The following is a 19431-nucleotide window of genomic DNA, read 5'->3' on the forward strand; positions in this document are numbered from 1 at the left end:
AGGAAACTCGCCGGCCTATGGTCGGTGCCTCACTGATGCTTCTGGCCGGCCCTTACGCCTGGACCTCCCGTTGTCACCAGGCCCTCCTGATCCCCCGGCCTGAACAGACTCCCAGCTGCATTTCTCTTTCATAAACCCTGTTATTTCCTTCAATGCACTTTCACACAGGTTTTCAATTCATACATATTTATTTATATTCTCTCCCCAAGAGGACAGTAGATTTGAGCAGGGCGAGGACCGTACACTGTATGTACTTTGAGATATACAGCAGATCCTTGAATACGTGCCTTTTTTTCAACATCGTTTCATTATGGTGTTGATTAAATGCCATGGGAGCTTAACTCTTGTTTATAGAAATTGGCCTGTGGCAAAATTGGTTTCACTATACGTTTTGCTTCTAGTCACAGAAGGTATTGATGAGAAGAGAGGACTAATTGTTCCTACATGGGCTGCCACATATTCTCTGCCAGGCACACAGTAGCTGCTCACTTATTCTGTAATGAATGAGAATTAGAATATTCTGAGATCCTCCCAGGTTTAGCCATACGGTAGAATGTTTTTAAACATAGCCAATAACAGGCTAAGAGGTAAGTGTCATTGGGAAAATTTAGAGATCCTTCTCCGGCTAGAACGTGCTCTTGCGTTTTGCAGGAAGGCCATCAAGCCCACTCTGACCTAGAGGCAGATATCTGTCTCCTTTTCTCCAACAGGATGCTGGGATGAAAGGGCTGCACCTAACTCTTCCCGAGCTGGAGGAGACATCCTTGTGTGGCGCTCCAAGGCGGGTGGAGGACAGGCAGCCCCATGGCTTATATGTGGGCAGGAAGCCTGCTGGCTGTCATCGGCAGGGGAGGCAGCCCCCGGGGACAAGGCTGGGTGGGCCTGGGCATGTGGAATCTGGCCCTTCTTGTCTTCTGTCCAGTCATATTGGTGCAGATTTGTACAGTTTTCAGGGGGTTCTCCTGTGAGAAGCTCAAGCTGCTAAAAGGAAAACAACAACAAAAAGAGTGGATGACTTACCTTCTATAGACACACCAAAACAGCTAACTCAGACGAGAGGCATGGATGGGTGGTGGGTTCTCCAGAGTGGGTGTGTGAGCTAAGAGCAGGTGCTGGCTGTGACCGAGCCCACATTCAGTCCAAAGCTGCGTGTCTCTTGTTCTCATTTGGAAAATTGGCTAATACCACTGTTTATGGGGCAGTGAGAAAGACTGGCACGGGGTCAGGTGACCTGAGTTCTAATCCTGAATCACCATTGGTTAGCCATGCAGCCACGAGCAAGCCCATGCACTTCTCTGGACTCTAATTTCTTTATATTTAAAACGAAGGGGCTGGTACCCAGCTCTGGAATCGGAAATGACCGCACACTTCAGTTTCCCACTGAACGCACCCCGCCTATGTGGGCAGCACGCAGTCCAACCCCACACCCGCTTGCCCCGTACCAGCAGGATCCCTCCTCTGATTTGCCGAGCCCGGTCTCCTAGCTGAAACTCCAGCTCCTCCACCTGCTGCCGCAGGGCTTTGCGTAAAGTTTGCAGGTGCTCCGCCTCCTTCCTGCCAGCAAATAATAGGAAGTCAAATTTCACAATTGCCTCCACCCAAGTGCCATCTTCCACTGCTCCTCTCAAAATGTAGGTCACTTCTTTGATAGTTCTCGCAAGAGAGTGTCCCCTTCTTTATTCGTAGTGGTTACAGACACAGGTGTATTACCAGGGCAGGGTTTTTCTTTTTGAACAACTCTGTTGCAGAGTAACTTACACATCATGAAGTTTACCTACGTCGAGTGCAATTCAATGATTTTTAGTGAATATATTGAGCTGGGCAACTGTTTCCGCCCAGATTCGGAACACTCCTGCCTTCCCAATAAGGACCTTCATGGCTTTTTACAGGTGATCCCTAGTCCCATCCCCAACCTCAGGTGACTACCCATCTCCTTCTGGGTTATGCACTTTTAATCTATGTGATAATAATGTAGGTTTTCTAACTCTCATAAGCCTGCCATTCATACTTATATGAGACCGTCGCATTGATTAAAGATACCCTGCTGGCTAGGACTTCTTCTAGTCCTGGCAGAGCTTCGACCCAGCTACAGCCCACCTCTAACCTCAGAGAGCCCTGGCCGTCAAGAATTCATGTGGCCGTCCAGCCAATGGCTCTCAAAGACTCCCATGAGAAAACAAGAACGTGAAAACCTAGGCAAAGCTGGCCAGTGGCTCCTGGGTGCTGCTCTGTCCCGCCCTGATTACCCTTCCTGGGTTCAGGTGTGTGGGTTGGTACTTGCCCTTATGGCTCCCTCAGAGGAAAGTATAATTACCTTTCCTCTTCCGACATGTCCCTGGAAAAGAGTGCCTGCTGTCCTGTAAGGTGCTGCTCCATTTCCTCTAAATGCTCCCGGAAACCCTGGCAGAGCATCTTCATTGCTTCCATCTCGTGGGCTGTGCACTGAGAACAATCAGAAAGAGTTCAGAAGGACAAGCATCTGATTCACTGCCAGTTTACCACGGTGGAGCCTGCCATTCCACCTGGGTCCACAGCTTTGCTGTATTGCTAATGTGTGGGGGAGAGAAGAGGGAAAGCCCAGCCTCGGGCTTCTCCGAGCCACTTGAGGCAGCACTGGCTGAGAAAGAAGGGTGGCGGAAGTTGATGGGTGGGAAGGCAGTCTGGGGGACCAGTGACATAGGGATAGGAGGTTGTAGGTAATGGTGGGGGAGATGGCCAGAGGGCAAGTGTGTGGTTGGAGAAGTTGAGTCTACCTTGTTTAACTGCAGCTGAGCACTGCCTCACACTGAACCTCAACAGCACTGAACACATTTGTTCAGATGGTTATGTTTATTTAGAGAAAGTCTTCTAAGAATACTTTTTATTGGTCTTAGCTTGGCTTAACCACAGTCCCTGGTGATCGAAATCCAGGGTCACCTCCAGCCACCTAACAAGCCCACCCACAGCAATGCAGGCACCGCTGGGCACCTGTCCTGCCATGAACTGGAACCAGGGACTGAACCATCCTCCCAGGCCTGCTCTGCACCGTTCCTAATGAGAATCACTCTTTAACCCTTACTCTCTCTGTGTGCTTTGGTTTCCTTTTTAAATATCTCCTTGCAGCCCTGTCCATTTGTCAAGCACTCTGATGATTTGCTGATTTGCTGTGAGATGCCTGAGAACCAGGCATCTCGTTCTCCAGCCCAGGTTGGACCGTGCTTTGAATGGATCCATTGACCAAGAGCCCATCATCCCTACCCACCTGACTGAGCGACATGAAAACTGGCTGGAGCCTAATGCTCTCTCTACCGGGCCCATGGGTTTGGACCCCCTTTCTGACTGGTGAGGCACAGGCTGCTAGTTGCCTACCCACTATCTTTCTCCCCTTCGTTCTTACTAGCAAACTCTAATATTTTAGGGATAGCAATGAGTCTAAGTAAAAAGACTATATCCCCCAGCATTCCTTGCACACAGGGGAGCAATGAGATGAAAGTGGAACGCAGGAAGCTGGACCTCGGGGAAGCTCTTGAAAGGAAACTGATTTCTCAGACAGGCCTCTTTTTAACCTTTCTTCCTCTTTCCATGGAAACCAGTCTTAGGGCTATGTTAATTCCACCCAGCCCTGCTTTGATGAAGCCCCAGATTTCTTATCCTTCTCCTCAAACCCACACGGTCAAGATCCTGGCAGCCTGATGATGTATTTTTTTAAAACTGGAATTATAATAAAAATTATTTTCCCAGGAACACTGTTTTTCTGTTGAAAGCACTCCATCATTTTGCTTGGAGAGTTTGGTTTTGATTCTATCCTCTAATTTTTGTGTGGAAGAACATGCTGGTATAGCGGAGCTCTCTATCACCTTTGCTTCTGTGTGAGGGAGGGCACCTGAGTCCGTTAGAGGCATGTTTGAGGCATTCTTGGTGTTGGCAAGAGTGTCTGAAAGGTGGCAATTGTGGCTCTTCAAGCCACATAAGATCTTAGCAACTGAGAAGGACTTCTTTTCGAGATAAGTGCTGTGACTCAGAACAGTTAACCAACTTGTCCCAGGTCAGAACGTGGCAGTCAGATGTCAAACCCAAGCCTGCTGGGTCATTTCTTCTCTCTGAGTCACAGCAGGGACTGCAGTGTGGCTGGCCACCCAGAGAAGTTATTTGTCCCTTCAGAGTGAGCTGATATGCGGTCCTAACAGATTCGTACAGGGCGACAACATTCCACGGCCAGTGAGAACAGGGATATGAAAATAGGCTGCTCAAGTAGGCTGAACATTGTCATTACTGAGTGGTTTGTTTCCTCTAGTTATTTTAGGTTTTGTACTTGGAAGGTCGGGTGGGGGCTGAGATACCTGGCCTGGGGTTCCAAATAAAGGGAATGATGTGGAAAATTCTGAAACACTGCCATCTCCTGGCCATTTGGGAACACTGAAAATACATTTGAACTCGAGAATAAGCATTGAAGTAGTTCCAAAAAAAAAAAAAAAAAGAAAACCTTCAGCAAATGAATGAATGAATAAAAGAGGGGACTGTTTTGAACTCTTTTTTGCGTGAACACCACATCACGCAAGGTCTGCTTTACTGGCCTACGCTACTAGGACAATTTCAATGGCCAGAGCCACGCCACCAAGAAACAATGAACTTTTGAACTGGCTCAACTGTGAGTGCTCTTTTTTCTTTAAATCTAAATCATAAACATTATAAAAGAATTTCTTAATGCCAAAAACCTAATTAATGATATATCTTCTGGAAAATTTTTAAATTAACAAATCATTGTGAAGAATTCACTTATACACAGAAGTTTCATTGTGTCAGTAAACCACTGTCTCAGGGGACTGCCCAGATCATGGAAATGGCATTGACCAGCCAAGTGTGTCCCTCTCTGCACTTGTGGAGAGCTTTATGGTTTATGGTCTTCTCTCACAAACGTCTGCTTATTTTATACTTCCTGTTACCTGCGCCATGCAAAGGGGTGCGGTGGGGAGGTTTTCCTGAGCTTGCAACTGAAAGCGCTTTTAATTTCAGCATCTGCTTGGAACTCCCACTGCCATGTGAGAGACGGCACCGGTCTCTGCCTGTCATCTCCACTGGGTCCAAGACCTGTTTTCCAGACAATTTTCTTATTAGTTATGAACTTTTCTATCCTTAGCTAGCACCCGGCATCCAAGGTGGAGCTGTTTTTCTCCAGAATATTTTTCAGGCCTGCAGACCCAGGCTCGCTCGCTGTGGAGGTTTCTTCTCTTTGTTCCTGAGCCTGCTCTTTCATTTGGTTAAATAGCCTCTTTCAGGGGTGAATGAAATACCTTACTTTCACTTGCTTTTCTGCCTGTGTGTGTGTGTACATAGGAGTACAAATACGCACATGTATGTGTGATCTGGTTGTTTCCTTTGAGTGTATGTTTGTGATTCCTTGGATTTAAATAAAGAGAAATGCATTGTTTTCTAGTAAAACCCAATGTAGTATGCATTTCAGCAGATGTGCAATGCTAAATCAGTTTGATATAAAAATGTCATTTTTTTGGTATAATTGCAAATTCTAAGAAGCGGGAGGGCTAAGCTGACATGAGACCAGGTATTAGAAGACATGGGATGGCGATATGCACACTCGTCCAAACTCCTGTTCTTTTAAGACTTACACACAAGTCTGAGGCTGGGCCACAGAAGCCCTCACCTCCTGTGGAAGTGCTATAGGTCACAGAGTTAAGTCAGAAGGAACAACTCTTTCAAGTGGCCAGATTTCTCTACACTGCTGGGGATGCTCAGAGCTAGGCTCAAAGACACTGGTTGGCTTGTGAGATCACATGGCTAAGTGACTGTAAGACAGAGAACTGGTTAGTTAGACTGCACTGTAGATGAGGTTCAAATGCAGCAATCTTTATAACCTTCCATAGGAATGTATGTAAGGTTCTACAGCCCTTTGTACAATAGGAATTGATAATATAATTTGCCTTCCTTAATTCACAAGGTAACAGGAAGTATAAAATAAGCAGACGTTTGTGAGAGAAGACCATAAACCATAAAGCTCTCCACAAACACTACTCATGATTTGCAATGGGAAGGTACACCCCGAGAGCTTATGTTTAGAAGGCAGGCCAAACATCACCCCTTTGGAGTTTGTTACCTCATCTGCGCCCTGCCCCCCTGTACAGAGATCAACACTCACAGAGCACAGCTCCCTCACTGCGGTGTCCTGCAGGACTTCCAGAGTCTTCATGAACTGGGCTTCCAGGTGACCATGTGAGTGCGGGCCGTGCCTGCAGGCCGAGGACACTGGGCCGGGGCTCGGCCCCTCCGAGTGGCAGTGGGGATGGTGATGACAGCAGCCCCAGCAGTGGGCAGGTGCGGCACAGCAGATGCACACCGGGCAGCTACTGGGGAAGCCGGTGTCTAGGGAGATGGATTTGGTGAGGGGCTGGGCTTCGTTACTTGGAACCAAACAGCAGCACCAGGACCTGGGCTCCCATTTACAAGTCTGAACAGAAACATCATTGAACTGTCTGGTTTCTGTCCCCAGAACTGGTTGTGTCACCGTAACAGGGTCATGCACAGTGCCTTCTGAACTTGTTCTTCTAGAATGAGTCCCCCAGGCCACAGCACTCTGAGCAGCTGACACCAGACTGGAGGACATCTGGACTGTCACCGACTTGGAGCTATCAGCGTTTGAGTCAGCACCAGAAGGAAGGGCTCCCAGCTCAGGTTCTGCCCGGGGTGGTATTTGGTGCAAAGCCCCACACCTTGGCTTTGCTTGAGGAGTAGCACCCCCAGACAGCTTATTTAGATGGGGCATGGCATTTTCGGATGTGTGACTAAGGTCCACTGCAGAGGTCCCGACTGCGCTGGGCTTGGGGACAGGCGGGGGTGGACTTCCTTGTGTCTGGGAGCAGCGGCTGAAGTCAGGACAGGTGTTACTGCTTCCTGCTCCTCTTGGGGCCTCAGACCTGGCAGGCAGGGACTTGTCTCGAACACCACCCATTCCCGGGGATGTGTGAGAATCCAAGGGGTGGCTGTGCACATGCGCCTCCCTGGCTCCCTCAGGCCTCAGAAACCCTTCACCCGCGTGGGTCACCAGGAACTCCAGGGGACAATCACCCTGGCAGGGAGTCCTGCTGATGTTGGCCTCATGCTGAGTTTGGGGCACGGGTGGTAGCTGCCGCTGGTGGCTGTCTCTCCCTGGGCGATTTCCTCCAGTGGTGGCCCAGCTCAGGGCCACATCTGAGGTTCCCAATCCTGGCTGTACCCCTATGGCCTCCAGCTGAGACTCCTTCTCCACCTCAGGTTCTAGGGACTTGTCTTCTAAGACACTCCAGTCTTGGCTGGAAAAGGACGTACTCGCTCTGCTCTTGGAGCTAGATTCCTCTGAGTCTCGCTGGCAGTGCTGGGCTGACCCTAAGCGCAGGCTCTGACCCCCTGGCTTTGTGCATCCATCCTCAGCAGGGCTCTGGCCTGCAGGCAAGAAAGGCATCTGTGGAAGAAACCAGGGTGGAAGCAAAGATGTCAGGAAGGTCAGGGAGGCACCAGGCTTAACGTGTGCTTTCTTTTTCCCCTTATCATTGCTGTCATGAGGCTCAGCTTACTCGTTTAGTAAAATTAAAAGAAAGTAAAAGGCAGAGCAATGCTGAACTTCCCAGCACCCTGTTTAATGTCCCTGTTTCTGGAGGCCTACGGCATTGTCTTCTAAGCACCAGCTGCCCTTTCCGATTGCAGCCGCACACTGGGAACTTGTAACTCCTCCCACACTATTCTGACCCTTCTGCGTGGCCACCTAACCTGCCAGGCCGGTGGTTCCAGTGGCTCCTCCAGGAACCCACTGCTGTCAGACTGGCAGCTGTTTGCTCTGCTCACTGTGGCATCTGCAGAAAGAAAGAGAGAGGCCAGGGTGAGCACAGTGTGAATGGGCCAGCACAACTGGGCTCAAAGCCTCTGAGGGCCCCACGTGCCGTAGACCCTCCAAATGCCTGCTGAGGGGAAGGAGAAATGAGAAAGGTGATTCTAAGGATTTCCCACTGACTGTCAGAGCACCCATGTGAAACTGCATCACTGGTTTCCTAACACAAGGAGTAAAGCATGAAACAGAGGAGAGGGAATAACATCTTAGAATAACAGTGATTGTGAAACCGATCTGTACTGAGAATCCAGAAGGAAATGCACATGCCTTACATGTCATGCTAAAAATAAACCCTAACACCCCCAATTTATATGTCTGTATGTAAATGAATGTCTGTGTGGTTCCTCCAAATTCATATGCTGAAATTCTAACCCCTGATAGGGGTTAAGTATTAGGAAGCAGGGCCTTTGGGAGGTTATCTGGTAATGAGGTCGGGGCTCTTATTAATGAGATTAGTGCCCTTATAAAGGACACCCCAGAGAGCTCCCTTGTCCTTCCATCCTTCCACCAGGTGAGAACACAGCAAGAGATGAGCATCTACGAACCAGAAAACAGGCCCTCGCCAGATGTGGGATCTGCTGGCACCTTGATCTTAGACTTCCAACCTCCAGAACTGTGAGAAATAAACTTCTGTTGTTAAACCACCCAGTGTATGGTATTGTTCCAGTAGCCCAAATGGACTAAGACATATGTATTCTTGTTCTTTGGGCTAAATGTTGGCTGGGAACCCCTTACGAGCCTCATCTGGATTCTGCTTAGATGACCACCAGTCCCTGCTCACATCTGACAATGCTACTCCTGTCATTCCAAGAGGCAGGGAGTGGCAGAGAAGGAGCAATGTTGCATGTGGGCAGGCAACGACTCTCCAAGGATGACCATCTTGAAATTCTCAGCCTGTCTGTAACTTCTTACATAACTATCCAGTTATGTTAATGGGAGTGGGGGAAGTGGGTGGTTGCTAGGGAGTTACCCAGCTGAAGATGAAATTGTAAGATTTTCCCCCCTCTTCTTTAATGAGAAATGCTTTCAGCTACACTACAGTATGAGCTAGACTAGGAAGTCTCAGGAAGAGGGTGGTTGGAATGTAGCTTCCTCGTGATACCAAAAGTGGAAGGAGGAGAAGACAGGACTGGGCATGGGTCTGGGGAGTGGGCTAAAGGGAAAAGCTGATGGTTGGTGGATGCAGTACTTGGATATCTGGTACCTAAGTGAGAAGTAGGCAATTTGTCTTGGCGTGAAAGACTAGCTACTGGAGAAGACTTCAAAGGGAAAGATGAACAACCCAGTCTCTGCCTGTGTATTCCAGATCCAACAGTCAAGGACAGCCCCACTAACAAGGGCAGCAGCGCCTCCTCCATTGCAGGACTGCCTCCGACCAGCCTTTCCTGACAAAGTGGAGACAGAGTCCAGGGTTGCAGTGTGTGGTGCCTACCAGCCCACACCCCAGTTGCCTCCCCCTGAGGTCAATGTAGACAGAAAGAAGCTGATACTTGTAGAATTAAAAATTTATAAACTCCACATTTGTGAATTCCCTTCAAATAAAATGAATAGCTAAAAGTCAGAGGATGTCAGTCTTCGATGGCTGAAGCCTAGAGAGATGAAGGGATTCTGAGCAAAGTTTTGAGGACACAATGTCTTTTCACACAGCTGTTATATCTTGTCACATAATTAAGGGTAAAGTAATACTTACTAGTCTTAGACCTAAACAAGACATCTGCTTCTGGCAAGCTGGAGTAACAAAAATGAGATTTCCCTATTACCTAAACAACAAAAAAACTGGACAAAGTCTGTGAAAATACAGTTTCAGGAATATGGACCCCAGGTCATTAAAAACACAGATAGTGTGAGCCCTGTGGTCACCCTGACAACATTTACAGGCCCTGCTACAGGGCCAGAGACCCCTGGGCTGAGGAGGCAGCACTGAGAGTCTGGAAGGACGGCACCAGCTCAAGCTCACAGAGTCAGGGCAGGGGAGGAGAGAGCGGCAGGAACAGAGAACTCGGCAGGGGCCCCCTCGAGTACGCAGCCATGTACTGGTCAGCTCACACACATGAGAAAACTCAGAAGACTGTGGAAAGGAGCACGGGGAAGGATGAGAAGACATGATGCCCGACACTCGCCCAGGCCTGGAATAGTGCCTGCTCCCTCCAGCCAGAGGCCAAAGCCCCTCGCTCCAAGGAGCACTGGCAGGACAGAGCAGGCAGCTGGGTCTTGCCTCAGGGAGTAATCTACCCTCGGGTGAGTGTTGTTCCCACCTGACAGCTCTTAAAATGAAGACCTAAAATGACCCAACTGTTCCCAGTAACTCAACTGTGTCTCAGACCTAAGCTGAAGAATATTCATAGCAACACAGTAATATCTAGCACCCACCGGCAAAACCCACAATATCTGGCATCTAATGAAAACTACTAGGTGTGCAATGAATCTGGAAAAGATGACCCATGGCGAGAAGAAAAATCAAAATCAATCAATTGAAATGAACCTAAAACTGACACAGATGTGAGAATTAGCAAACAGGAACATTAAAACACTGATTATTGCTATCACCCATATGTTCAAGGAGCAGAAGAAACATTAAATGTGTTAAGTAGAGATTATGAGATATTCAAATACACCCAGATTGAAATTCTAGCGATGAAAACTACAGTGTTTTAGGTAAAAGTTATACTGGATGAGATTAACAGCATTTTGGAGACGACAGAAAAAAGATCAGTGAAACCGAAGACAGGGCCATAGAAACAATTCCAAATAAAGACAGAGATCACAAAAAAGGAATTTTAAAAATCGAAAGAGCATCAGTGAGCCTGGGACAACTCCAAGCAGCCGAGTTCACAGGTAACTGGAATGTCCCAAAGAAGAGGGAGACACATTGGACAACTTGGACAACACATTTCCAAGAAGAGTTTGTTTCGAGAAGGTGAACCAACCTGAAACGCAAGAAATAGGAAGAAAACTGTAACAAGGCACATCAAAATGAAATTGTCCAACACCAATGATCAAGAGAAAAGTCTTAAAATAAGCCAGAGGAAAAAAAACACATTATATGCGGAGGAAACAAAGGTAAGAAAGGCAGCAGATTTCTCATCGGAATAATCCACATGAAAAGATAGTGGAGTAACATCTTAAAATACTGAAAGAAAGAAAAGAACCCTGTGTGGGTGCATTTTAAAGATTTGTTACCTAAATCTTCTAAAAGATACTTGACTATATAAACAAAAATAATACAAGGTAGTGTGGGGTTTATAACAAAGACTTAGCCAATGAAAAAAAAACACCTGTTAGAAAACTGATTCATTTGCAAGTAAGGAACTGCCTATAGAATCTTCCTTCAACTGTGATGCAGGACTTTTATCCAGACTTTCACCTGGGTGGATAGAATACTTGTTTACTTATTGTCAAAGGAAATAGTTTACACGCATTGTGTACTATTACAGAAAATTGTGCAATGATTTCTACAATATTGTGCAATATTTAACACCTCACTGCTCTTGTTATAATCAACTCAGCCAATATTAAAACTCTCCACATCCTTTTAGAGTTAGAAAAAATCCTACCTGTTGCAACAATGGGTATAAAATAAATGGTGATTATAACAGAAACCTTTCAAAAGCTGAATGTAGAATTTCAATTTTTTTTGGTGCTATTCAAAGGGCTAGAGCCTCTCAATGGACTCTCTCTCTACGCAAACCTCCTGTTCAAAGCCCCCTTGTGTGCCGCAGGCCCCACCACAGCCTGTTTCCCCCGCATCCCTGCTTTGTTTCCATGCGGGGCACAGAGCACAGACAGAAGAAGACAGCCAGACAGCACTGCCTTCCGCCCCTTCCTCTTGAGCCCCAGGCTATAGAAGGAAGTGGGGGGACCCAAAGGTATTCACCCGGAGGGCCATACCTTGCTGAAGGATGGACAAAACAGATTTGGAACTTCTTGTCTTGTCTACATGCTTTGGTACAGAGTTTGCACTGTGAGCTGTGAAGGGTCCTGGTGCATCCCTGTTCTTAAAACATTCTAGACAATCTCTGTTTTGGAACAACGGTTTAAGGTAAAATGTTGCTGTCTCCTTCTTACACCTCTGGGAGCTGCTGCGTTCAGATTTGGACCCTCCTACTTACCAGCTGCGTGATCTTGGGCATGCCACTTTGCTCTCCGAGTCTGTGCCTCATGGGGAAAAAATGGGTATGGTAACAATATTTCACCTGTGGGGTTGCAATGAGAATACTACCTAATAATATATACATGAAGACATGCATATGTAGAGAGATGATATAATTATATACATAAATTTTTGCTGAATAAGCATATTAACTACTCAATCACTATTGATATCATTCAATTACTATAATATCATTCAATTTCATTAGTGAGTATAATTATTAATATTAATATTTATTAGAGGTTCCCCTTTGCAGCACAGGACTCCCTTCACAGTTAGATGTTGCCTCCCCGACATTGGTGGATCCTTCCTGGGAAGGACCCGTCCCCTCCTGAAGCCTCCCTGCCTGGGAGGAGACAGCGCCTCGGGCACTTTGTCCGAACCATCAGCAGGTGGCAGCCTCACACCGAGCTGCAGCACAGCACGGAGGAGCCAGGGCCCCATGCGTCTGTCTCTGAAAAGGCCACCTAAGGGCTGCTTTTCTGAGCTGGCCCGGGGAATAAAAGCTTCCGAATCCTACTGGCCAGCTTCACACTTAACTTAGTTTGAGTTCCTAGTGGCTCAGGGGGAAAAGCCTATGGAATTATGATGTGAATGAGGGCAGAGAAAGTGGCAGGACCACTTTTGGGGGTGAGGTGTGCTGGAGTTGTGTCAAGGCAAAGGAACATTCAACCTTAGACTCTTTGGGGTTTGCCATCTTCATCTTTCTTTACTACTCTACTTTGCCTATTCTTTTGCCATGTTCCTCTGTCTCCCATCCCCAAATGGTGGAAAATTCTGTGACAACTCTGGAGTGAAGCTGAGGCACAGCAGCAAGTGATCTTTGAGTTGGACGTTTCAGACATACAAACTCAACAGCCGTCAGAAGCTGGGCAGCAGCAAGCGTGGAGAGCAGCCACATGTAGACAATAGGGAGCAGTGTGGGTTGTTTGGACTTGAGAGTGGGTCACTCACGGTCACTCCACAGGCACCCGGGTAGGAAGACAGGATGGTGCCACCTGCCATCCAATGCAGGAATCCCTTCCAGAATGGTCCTTATAGGTGGCCATCTAGCCATGGCTTTTATACTTGAGTGACATGGACCTACTCTTATGCCGGCAGAACATATCATACGTTTTAGAAAATGCTTTTACATTGAACCAAATGTCCTCTGCGGAGTAATGCAGAACAGTCTAACCAGCCCTTCTCAAGGCAGCTCAGCTCTCTCATCCTCCCCAGGCCTTGCCCCTCAGCATCAATCTCCCCAGAGCCTTGGAGTCCACCCTTGCAGAGTGGGGCTTGCAGGCCACTGTGTCTGGTATTTTTGAATAAGCTCTTGGCAATGTGTGCGGTGAAATCTGGCACCTGTAGCTCGAGGCTGTGATGTGTTCTGCCCGGCATGGAGCCGAGGAGGCCCCTTCTGGCCTCGGGATGGTTCACGTCTACACACAGCTGAGGCTGCTGCCGTCTGGATGAGTGCGTCCCCAGTGTGGTCAGTTCGAGGTCAGCCTCTCTTTCGACACGGAGAAACACATGTTTTGAAAATCGAAGGAATGACTTCATTGGTGTGCTTGTGGAATTCAGTGTAGCTTGTCTGGGACCATGGTTCCCTCCTGTCAAGGCTAATGTCGGCCTCCATTCTGAAGTCTGTGTGTTATCTACAGTTCTGAGATGTGCTGTGCTGTGGGCCAAGTCGCTGTTAATACGAAGAGAACAGGCCACAGACAACTTGAAAGGGTATAGAACTCTCAATTTGCCAGATTTCTACTTTAAAACTCAACGAACGAGCCCTCGTGATCTCCTGGCATCTAACAGGCAGTTGCTGGTTGAGAGGGAAATGAGCACAAAGAACCTTCTCTGTTCGTTCTGTGGTCTGAGTGTTGTATTCTAAAAATACATCATTCCCACTACTTCCTCTGGCATCTTTTCAATACCATTTTCTTAAATATTGTCTTAACAACACACTACCTTAACACATGGAAAAGATACTGTGGAGTAAAATATTTAGAGCAAATGACTTGGCGACCTCTCTCTGCCCCCTCCTTCTCCACAAGCTGCATTTCTTCCCTCAGGAGAAAGAGGCCAGTGTGCCGGGAGCAAAGCGGCCTGAAGTGGTCAGGGGTTGGTCATGCAGACTTGGGGGATGAAACGAGTTAAAACTTGAACAGCAAACCTGCCTTCATTGTCCTGGAAGAACGTGATGACAGATTTTAATTTAGACCCAGTGCTCCTCTTCTATTTCAACAGGAAAAATAGACATTTCCAGCACAAAATGAACACTGTCCCCATCACCACTTGAGACAATAGCTGGGTTGCAAGTTTTGTGACACCAATTTCTTTGGAGCTTTTCACGTCTGTACTGATTGAACTGCCGTGGCTGTGGAGGCAACCAGTCCAACTGTCCGTTCTCCTGTGCGGCTGTCTGGGAGCAGTTGATTGTCGGGTGGTTATGGCAAATGAGCAGACAAGCAGAGGCAGTAGAAGTCCTTTCACACGGCAGCCTATTTGATCAACAGTAACAATCCAGGATGGAGAAAGGAAAGAAAACTCGAGTTGCTGCACTGGAGAACCAAGATTTCCATCAGAAACCAGGCTCACGCGTTCCCCATCACTGCCTTCTGGGAACTGTGTAGGACGCGTGGCTGCATCAGAGACAAGGGGAGCCACCGGGTGCTCGGTGTGTTGGTGCCCTTTTGCCCCTCCTCACCTCCACTGTCCCCGCTCCAGTCATTCTCTGCCCCATCCGTGCTCTGGGCTGTCATGCATGTTCAGTCGATAGGAGGTGCCTGTAGAGGTAGGAAACCGAGGGCAGGAGAAGGAGCTTGGGGTACTGATTCACCACCTCCTCCTTTCGGAGACAGCTGCGGAGTGTCCTAGCCAGAGCTCCTGGTGGGGGCTCCCCTCCTGAGGCTTCCGCCTTTGCCAAGCTCCAGGAACACAATTCTCTCCTCTGCCTTTTCACACTCATGGGTGGCCATGGCTCGCTACTCCTGCTAGGCCTGGGGTGCGTCCCCACTTCTTACTGACTCTGGAATCCAGCCCTCCTCGGTCTATAGTTGTTTTGAAAAATCTTTTCAGTGAAACCCTTTGAATGTGCATCCCTTTCCTGACAGAGTGACAGGCCCCCGGCACCGCAGACCAGACCACAAATGCCATGGCTCACCTAGTGCTCACACAGCCCTGTATCTTTTCAGGTTAATTCTGATCAGTCTGCTTTTTCATTAACAAAGAGGTGGGGGTGACCTTAGCTCAGGCAAGCTGGGAGGAAAGATGGACAGGGGCCTGGGCAGTGGTGGTACACTGCTCCCTCTAACTGTCATATTTAATCATCTTTGTCTCTTGGTCCTGCTCATTTTAATGATTCTCTAAAGAATATCTTCATGTCCCCTTTTCTCCCCATTACTAATGTTATTTTTTATTGCTTCCAAGTCATTTTTAAGTTTTATTAAAATGTATTTTACATATAATCCCCCCTCCCTTAGCAGCAACATTTACTGACCGGTGTTCTGTACCAGGCCCTGGGTGAATGGTGGGGGGGGGGGGTGTGAAATCAAAAGACACAGCCCGGCATCTAATGAGCTTGTCTGTGGGCAAAGCCACAGGTTAAGGGTAAAATAAATGATTAAATAAATACTAGGAACGCCCTTTAATTTAAACTGATGACAAGGAAAAGTACCCAGAACATCTTCCCCAACATATTTGTTTTAGAAACATGTAATTCACAAGGTATGCCTTCTAAGCAACCAAATAAAATAAAATCGTCTTAAAACAGATGATTAGCCACCCTCTGAAAGAAAGCTTGCTGTATTTATAAATTCATTCTACAAATACTTATCTCCCAAGTGCCTACTGTGTGTGAGGCAATGTGCTCGATTCCGGGGATACTCGGGGAAGGAGACCATGCCTCCCCACTCCAGAAGTTCACGGTCTAACACTCTGGGAAGGAGCTCTGAGCGTGGCCTTAGCCCTTACAGTCAAACTGCCTTTACAAGAGCCTTTGAGCACATTCAAAACTAAGTTCCTTTATATGGGGCCCCAGCAGCCCTGGCTCCTCCTCTAGAGCCGGTTTCACAGACCTGGGAACAGTGGATTCAGATGCTAAAAGCTATTCAGAAGAGAAATCCTGAGTACCCACTTTGGGAAAACAACCCAGTCAGACTGCTGTATCTACCTTTGGGATATTCATGATAGAGAAGGGAAGTGGGACAACAGAGGAAAAGAACAATCCTGGGGCTGTGGATACTAGAACACAAACAAAAATTAATTAGAAAAACTTATTTCTACTTTGTAGCACCAGGTTAGTGATGATAATTTAAAATGTTATTGATGGCAACACTCAGAACATAAGAGCATACACCCAAACTTAAAGCATAAATTATGGCCAGAAGGTGGCCTATTTCAGATTGACTTTTCAAAAGGCGTTCGATGATTGGCCTAATTTCAAACAAGCGATTTTAATATCTTTAGTCACACAAAATATACTCCATTATTTTATGTGATGTTATGATTCTTTTTTCTGAACTTGGCTCTTGCAGAAGGAAAATTGGAAGATACATGCACAGTGACAGGTTTGAGGCTGAATTCTTTTTTTCTGGATAGAACATGTTTTTGCCAAGTTTACAACCCACTTGAACTTCTGTCTGTTCTTTGATTTTATAATCGGCTTCAGCTCCTTTTAACATTAGAAAAATCACAGATTTAGTCACTGAAAAAGAAGTCCTCACAAAGTTTACAGAAGACTTTTATCATCCTCAAGTGTCTGTAAATGAAGAACTATCTTGTTAACGTTCAGTGAAGCTGAATCTGATATGTAGTATTTTAATTTTAGGAGAGATCATTTTATTTTGCTTAAGCACTTAGAACCTCATTTTATAAAAGATTTTTAAAAAGGCATCCTAAGAAATGCTTACTCTAGTCTTTATCTGTTTAAAAATATGCTTTATGTAAAAAACATCATTGATGACCTGTTGCTTCAACATACATGCTTTTGAAAGTTTGCTGTATATTAGCACAAAAGTCAATTCTGGGAATTGAAGAGAAATGAGGCATTATTTCTGACGGTAAAATACTATGATGTAGTAGATTTAAGCTGCTTACACTTAGCTTCACACATAAAGTTAAGACAAAGAGTAAGGTAGGAACATGTTACACAGATCATTGGTTAATCATCAAATACTCGGAATGGAGCATTTTGTTGGGACTGAGTCTTGGGTCTGGATTTGTCATTAATGATCACTGGCACTAGGGATAAACCTCATGGGCCTTTCCCCTCTCATATATAAAGTACGAAGGTTGGCCTAGAAATGCAGTCATTCAGTCTTCCATTTTATAATGGCGAAACTCTGGTAGCCTGCAAATGAGTTCACCCCACCTTCACCCCCAAGTATCTAATGCAAGTACGCACACTGGCTTGACATGGCTCACTGAAGCCCACAGACACACAGGAAGGGCACCTTGCAGGTGTTTACAAAGAGGGGGACTCAATCCATATTAAAAGCCAATAAAATATTATGACTAACGTAGACAGATTAAAGGTAAAGCAAGTATGATTTTTAGACACTGGGAGAAGACACAGGTAGGCAGGGAGACGGGGAGGAGGGCAGGGAGGGAGGCGCCGTCCCAGGCACATGGTCAAGTGGTGAGCAGTCAGGTCTTACCGGAAATGCTTCATGTCCCCCAGGCCCTCAGGAAGCAAGTTATAAACCATTTCACCCACTGTGGCTTCTCGCAGAAGGCAGTCTGCAGCAGCGGAGCACATGCTATGATAAAGTTACATCGGTGGGTTCTCTGCAGCCTGGAGTTTGCAGGACATGCCCTCTGGAGTCAGATAAATCAGGGTTTTGTCCTGATGCCAGCACCTGCCAGCTGGGCCAACCTGAGTGAGCTACTTAACCTTTATAAATCTTGGTGTCATCATTCACAGATTAGAAATAACGGCGGGTAAGTCTTAATACAAAACTATAATTTGGGGGTTCTACGTGGCAACCCAATCAAAAAATGGAGGTTTTGGGCATCTGCTTTTGGCCTTCGTGGGCTCCCTTTTGCTTTCGTAGCTCAAAGCCTTTTCTAACATTAGCTCTACCTTCTCTAAGGGGAAGAGCCTCCTGGAGCCAATTTGTGTTGCACCTTCCCTTTCTTGACCAAAAGCTGTGGGAACCTTGGTACCTGGGGCTGGCAACACCCAGAAGTGTCCAGCAGCACTGCATCAGAGGACAAGGACGAAAGCGGGGCGCTCCAAAGAACAATGCCAACCTTCCCCCCTTCGTATTTTCCCAGGGGCAGTCCTAATTACTTGTGACGGGGCCTTGGTCCTGTTTGGTGGGAGAGGCAAACTGGGAGGTGATTGATCAGAGATACATGTGAAGTAGAAATGATCCTAAGTCTGGAAAAATGATCACATTTCCGATCTGGATACAGACAACACAGTGCTTGCTCCTGTACCACTAATGGTGCCCGGACAGCGCAACCCTTCCTGAGAGTCTGTGAGCTGGGTGGGCTGTGTCTTCCCACGGCTTCCTTAAGGCCCCAGGGAGGTCACGGCACCAGGAAATGTCTGCACAGCAGGTGCGGTTTCTCTAACGACAGTACATATGTATGCTTCTGAAATTCTTTCTCCACCATTTCCCTCACTACAAATAGAAAAGGAACTTTATTTTCTTTCCCTGCAGTGATTCGTAATCGTAGAGGTGAATTTAAGCACCCTTCTTCTGAAGTCAAAGATTTTCTTCTGAAATTCAATTATTTTTATCTCCACTCTTTCAACCTAACATCCTGAACTTTCTGTGGGAGAGAGAAGGGGCACAGAGGAAAAGTAGGAAACCATAAAAAAGTGTGGGCACTATTTTCCCTTCTCGGAGCAGACACTGAATGATTTGGAAGGTGAGGGGCTGGTCTAAACAGCGGCTGCTAATAAGGGACAGCAGTCAAATGTGTTTCCTCTGAGTCAGCCTTATGAGCTCCGTTATTTCCACTTACGGTGATATTTTCTTCACAAAAAGCAAGATGGTTTTGATTTTATGATACATTTTCTTTTAATTAACCTGTTGGGGATATTTGGATACTATTTCAATGCCCTTCTTGCCTAGCTTAGAAATGCTTAACACTGCATAGAGAGGCATGATGCCTCTGAAATCCAAAACTGAAGGCTAGTTTTATTATAGCCTTAATGTTTCTCAATGAAATACTTGACATTGAGAAGCATCCAGCACCTTCTCAGCAGAGGTCTGTCACTTTTTTAACCGCTGGTGGGATATCTGTCCTAATCAGAGCAGTGCCGCAAATCCACCGAGGTGATAGCAATCACAATAGGGTCGTCCCTTCTTTGGGCTTTTCTCCCTGAAAGACGCCAAAGGCTTTAAAAATTGAACAAGCTGATAGACAAACTGCACTGGGATGAGCATGGCTCTGCTGATGAGCCCCCTTCTCGGGGGGAGCCCCCTCCAGCTGTTCA

The 19431-nt window shown here is 46.8% G+C and overlaps 1 protein-coding gene across 6 annotated transcripts in view; it reads right to left on the reverse strand.

Moving 5' to 3' along the window:
- Positions 1–214: 214 nt before the first annotated feature.
- The window catches only part of ITPRID1 (ITPR interacting domain containing 1), a 118071-nt gene continuing 98854 nt past the window's right edge, over positions 215–19431 (reverse strand). For 5 of the 6 annotated variants that reach the window (XM_037126549.2, XM_037126550.2, XM_037126552.2 and 2 more), the window contains 5 exons: positions 7735–7817; positions 6131–7429; positions 2315–2442; positions 1443–1554; positions 215–981 (listed from right to left, as the gene is read on the reverse strand). In XM_037126549.2, coding sequence (XP_036982444.2) covers positions 676–981; positions 1443–1554; positions 2315–2442; positions 6131–7429; positions 7735–7817 — 1928 coding nt within the window. In that variant the 3' untranslated portion in view covers positions 215–675. The remainder of the gene's footprint in view (positions 982–1442; positions 1555–2314; positions 2443–6130; positions 7430–7734; positions 7818–19431) is intronic. The other variant, XM_037126551.2, reaches the window with a different exon arrangement.

This window comes from Artibeus jamaicensis, unplaced genomic scaffold (genome assembly GCF_021234435.1).
Source record: "Artibeus jamaicensis isolate MK-2021 breed Jamaican fruit bat unplaced genomic scaffold, CSHL_Jam_final contig_1016, whole genome shotgun sequence".
In the NCBI taxonomy this organism is placed as follows: Eukaryota; Metazoa; Chordata; class Mammalia; order Chiroptera; family Phyllostomidae; genus Artibeus; species Artibeus jamaicensis.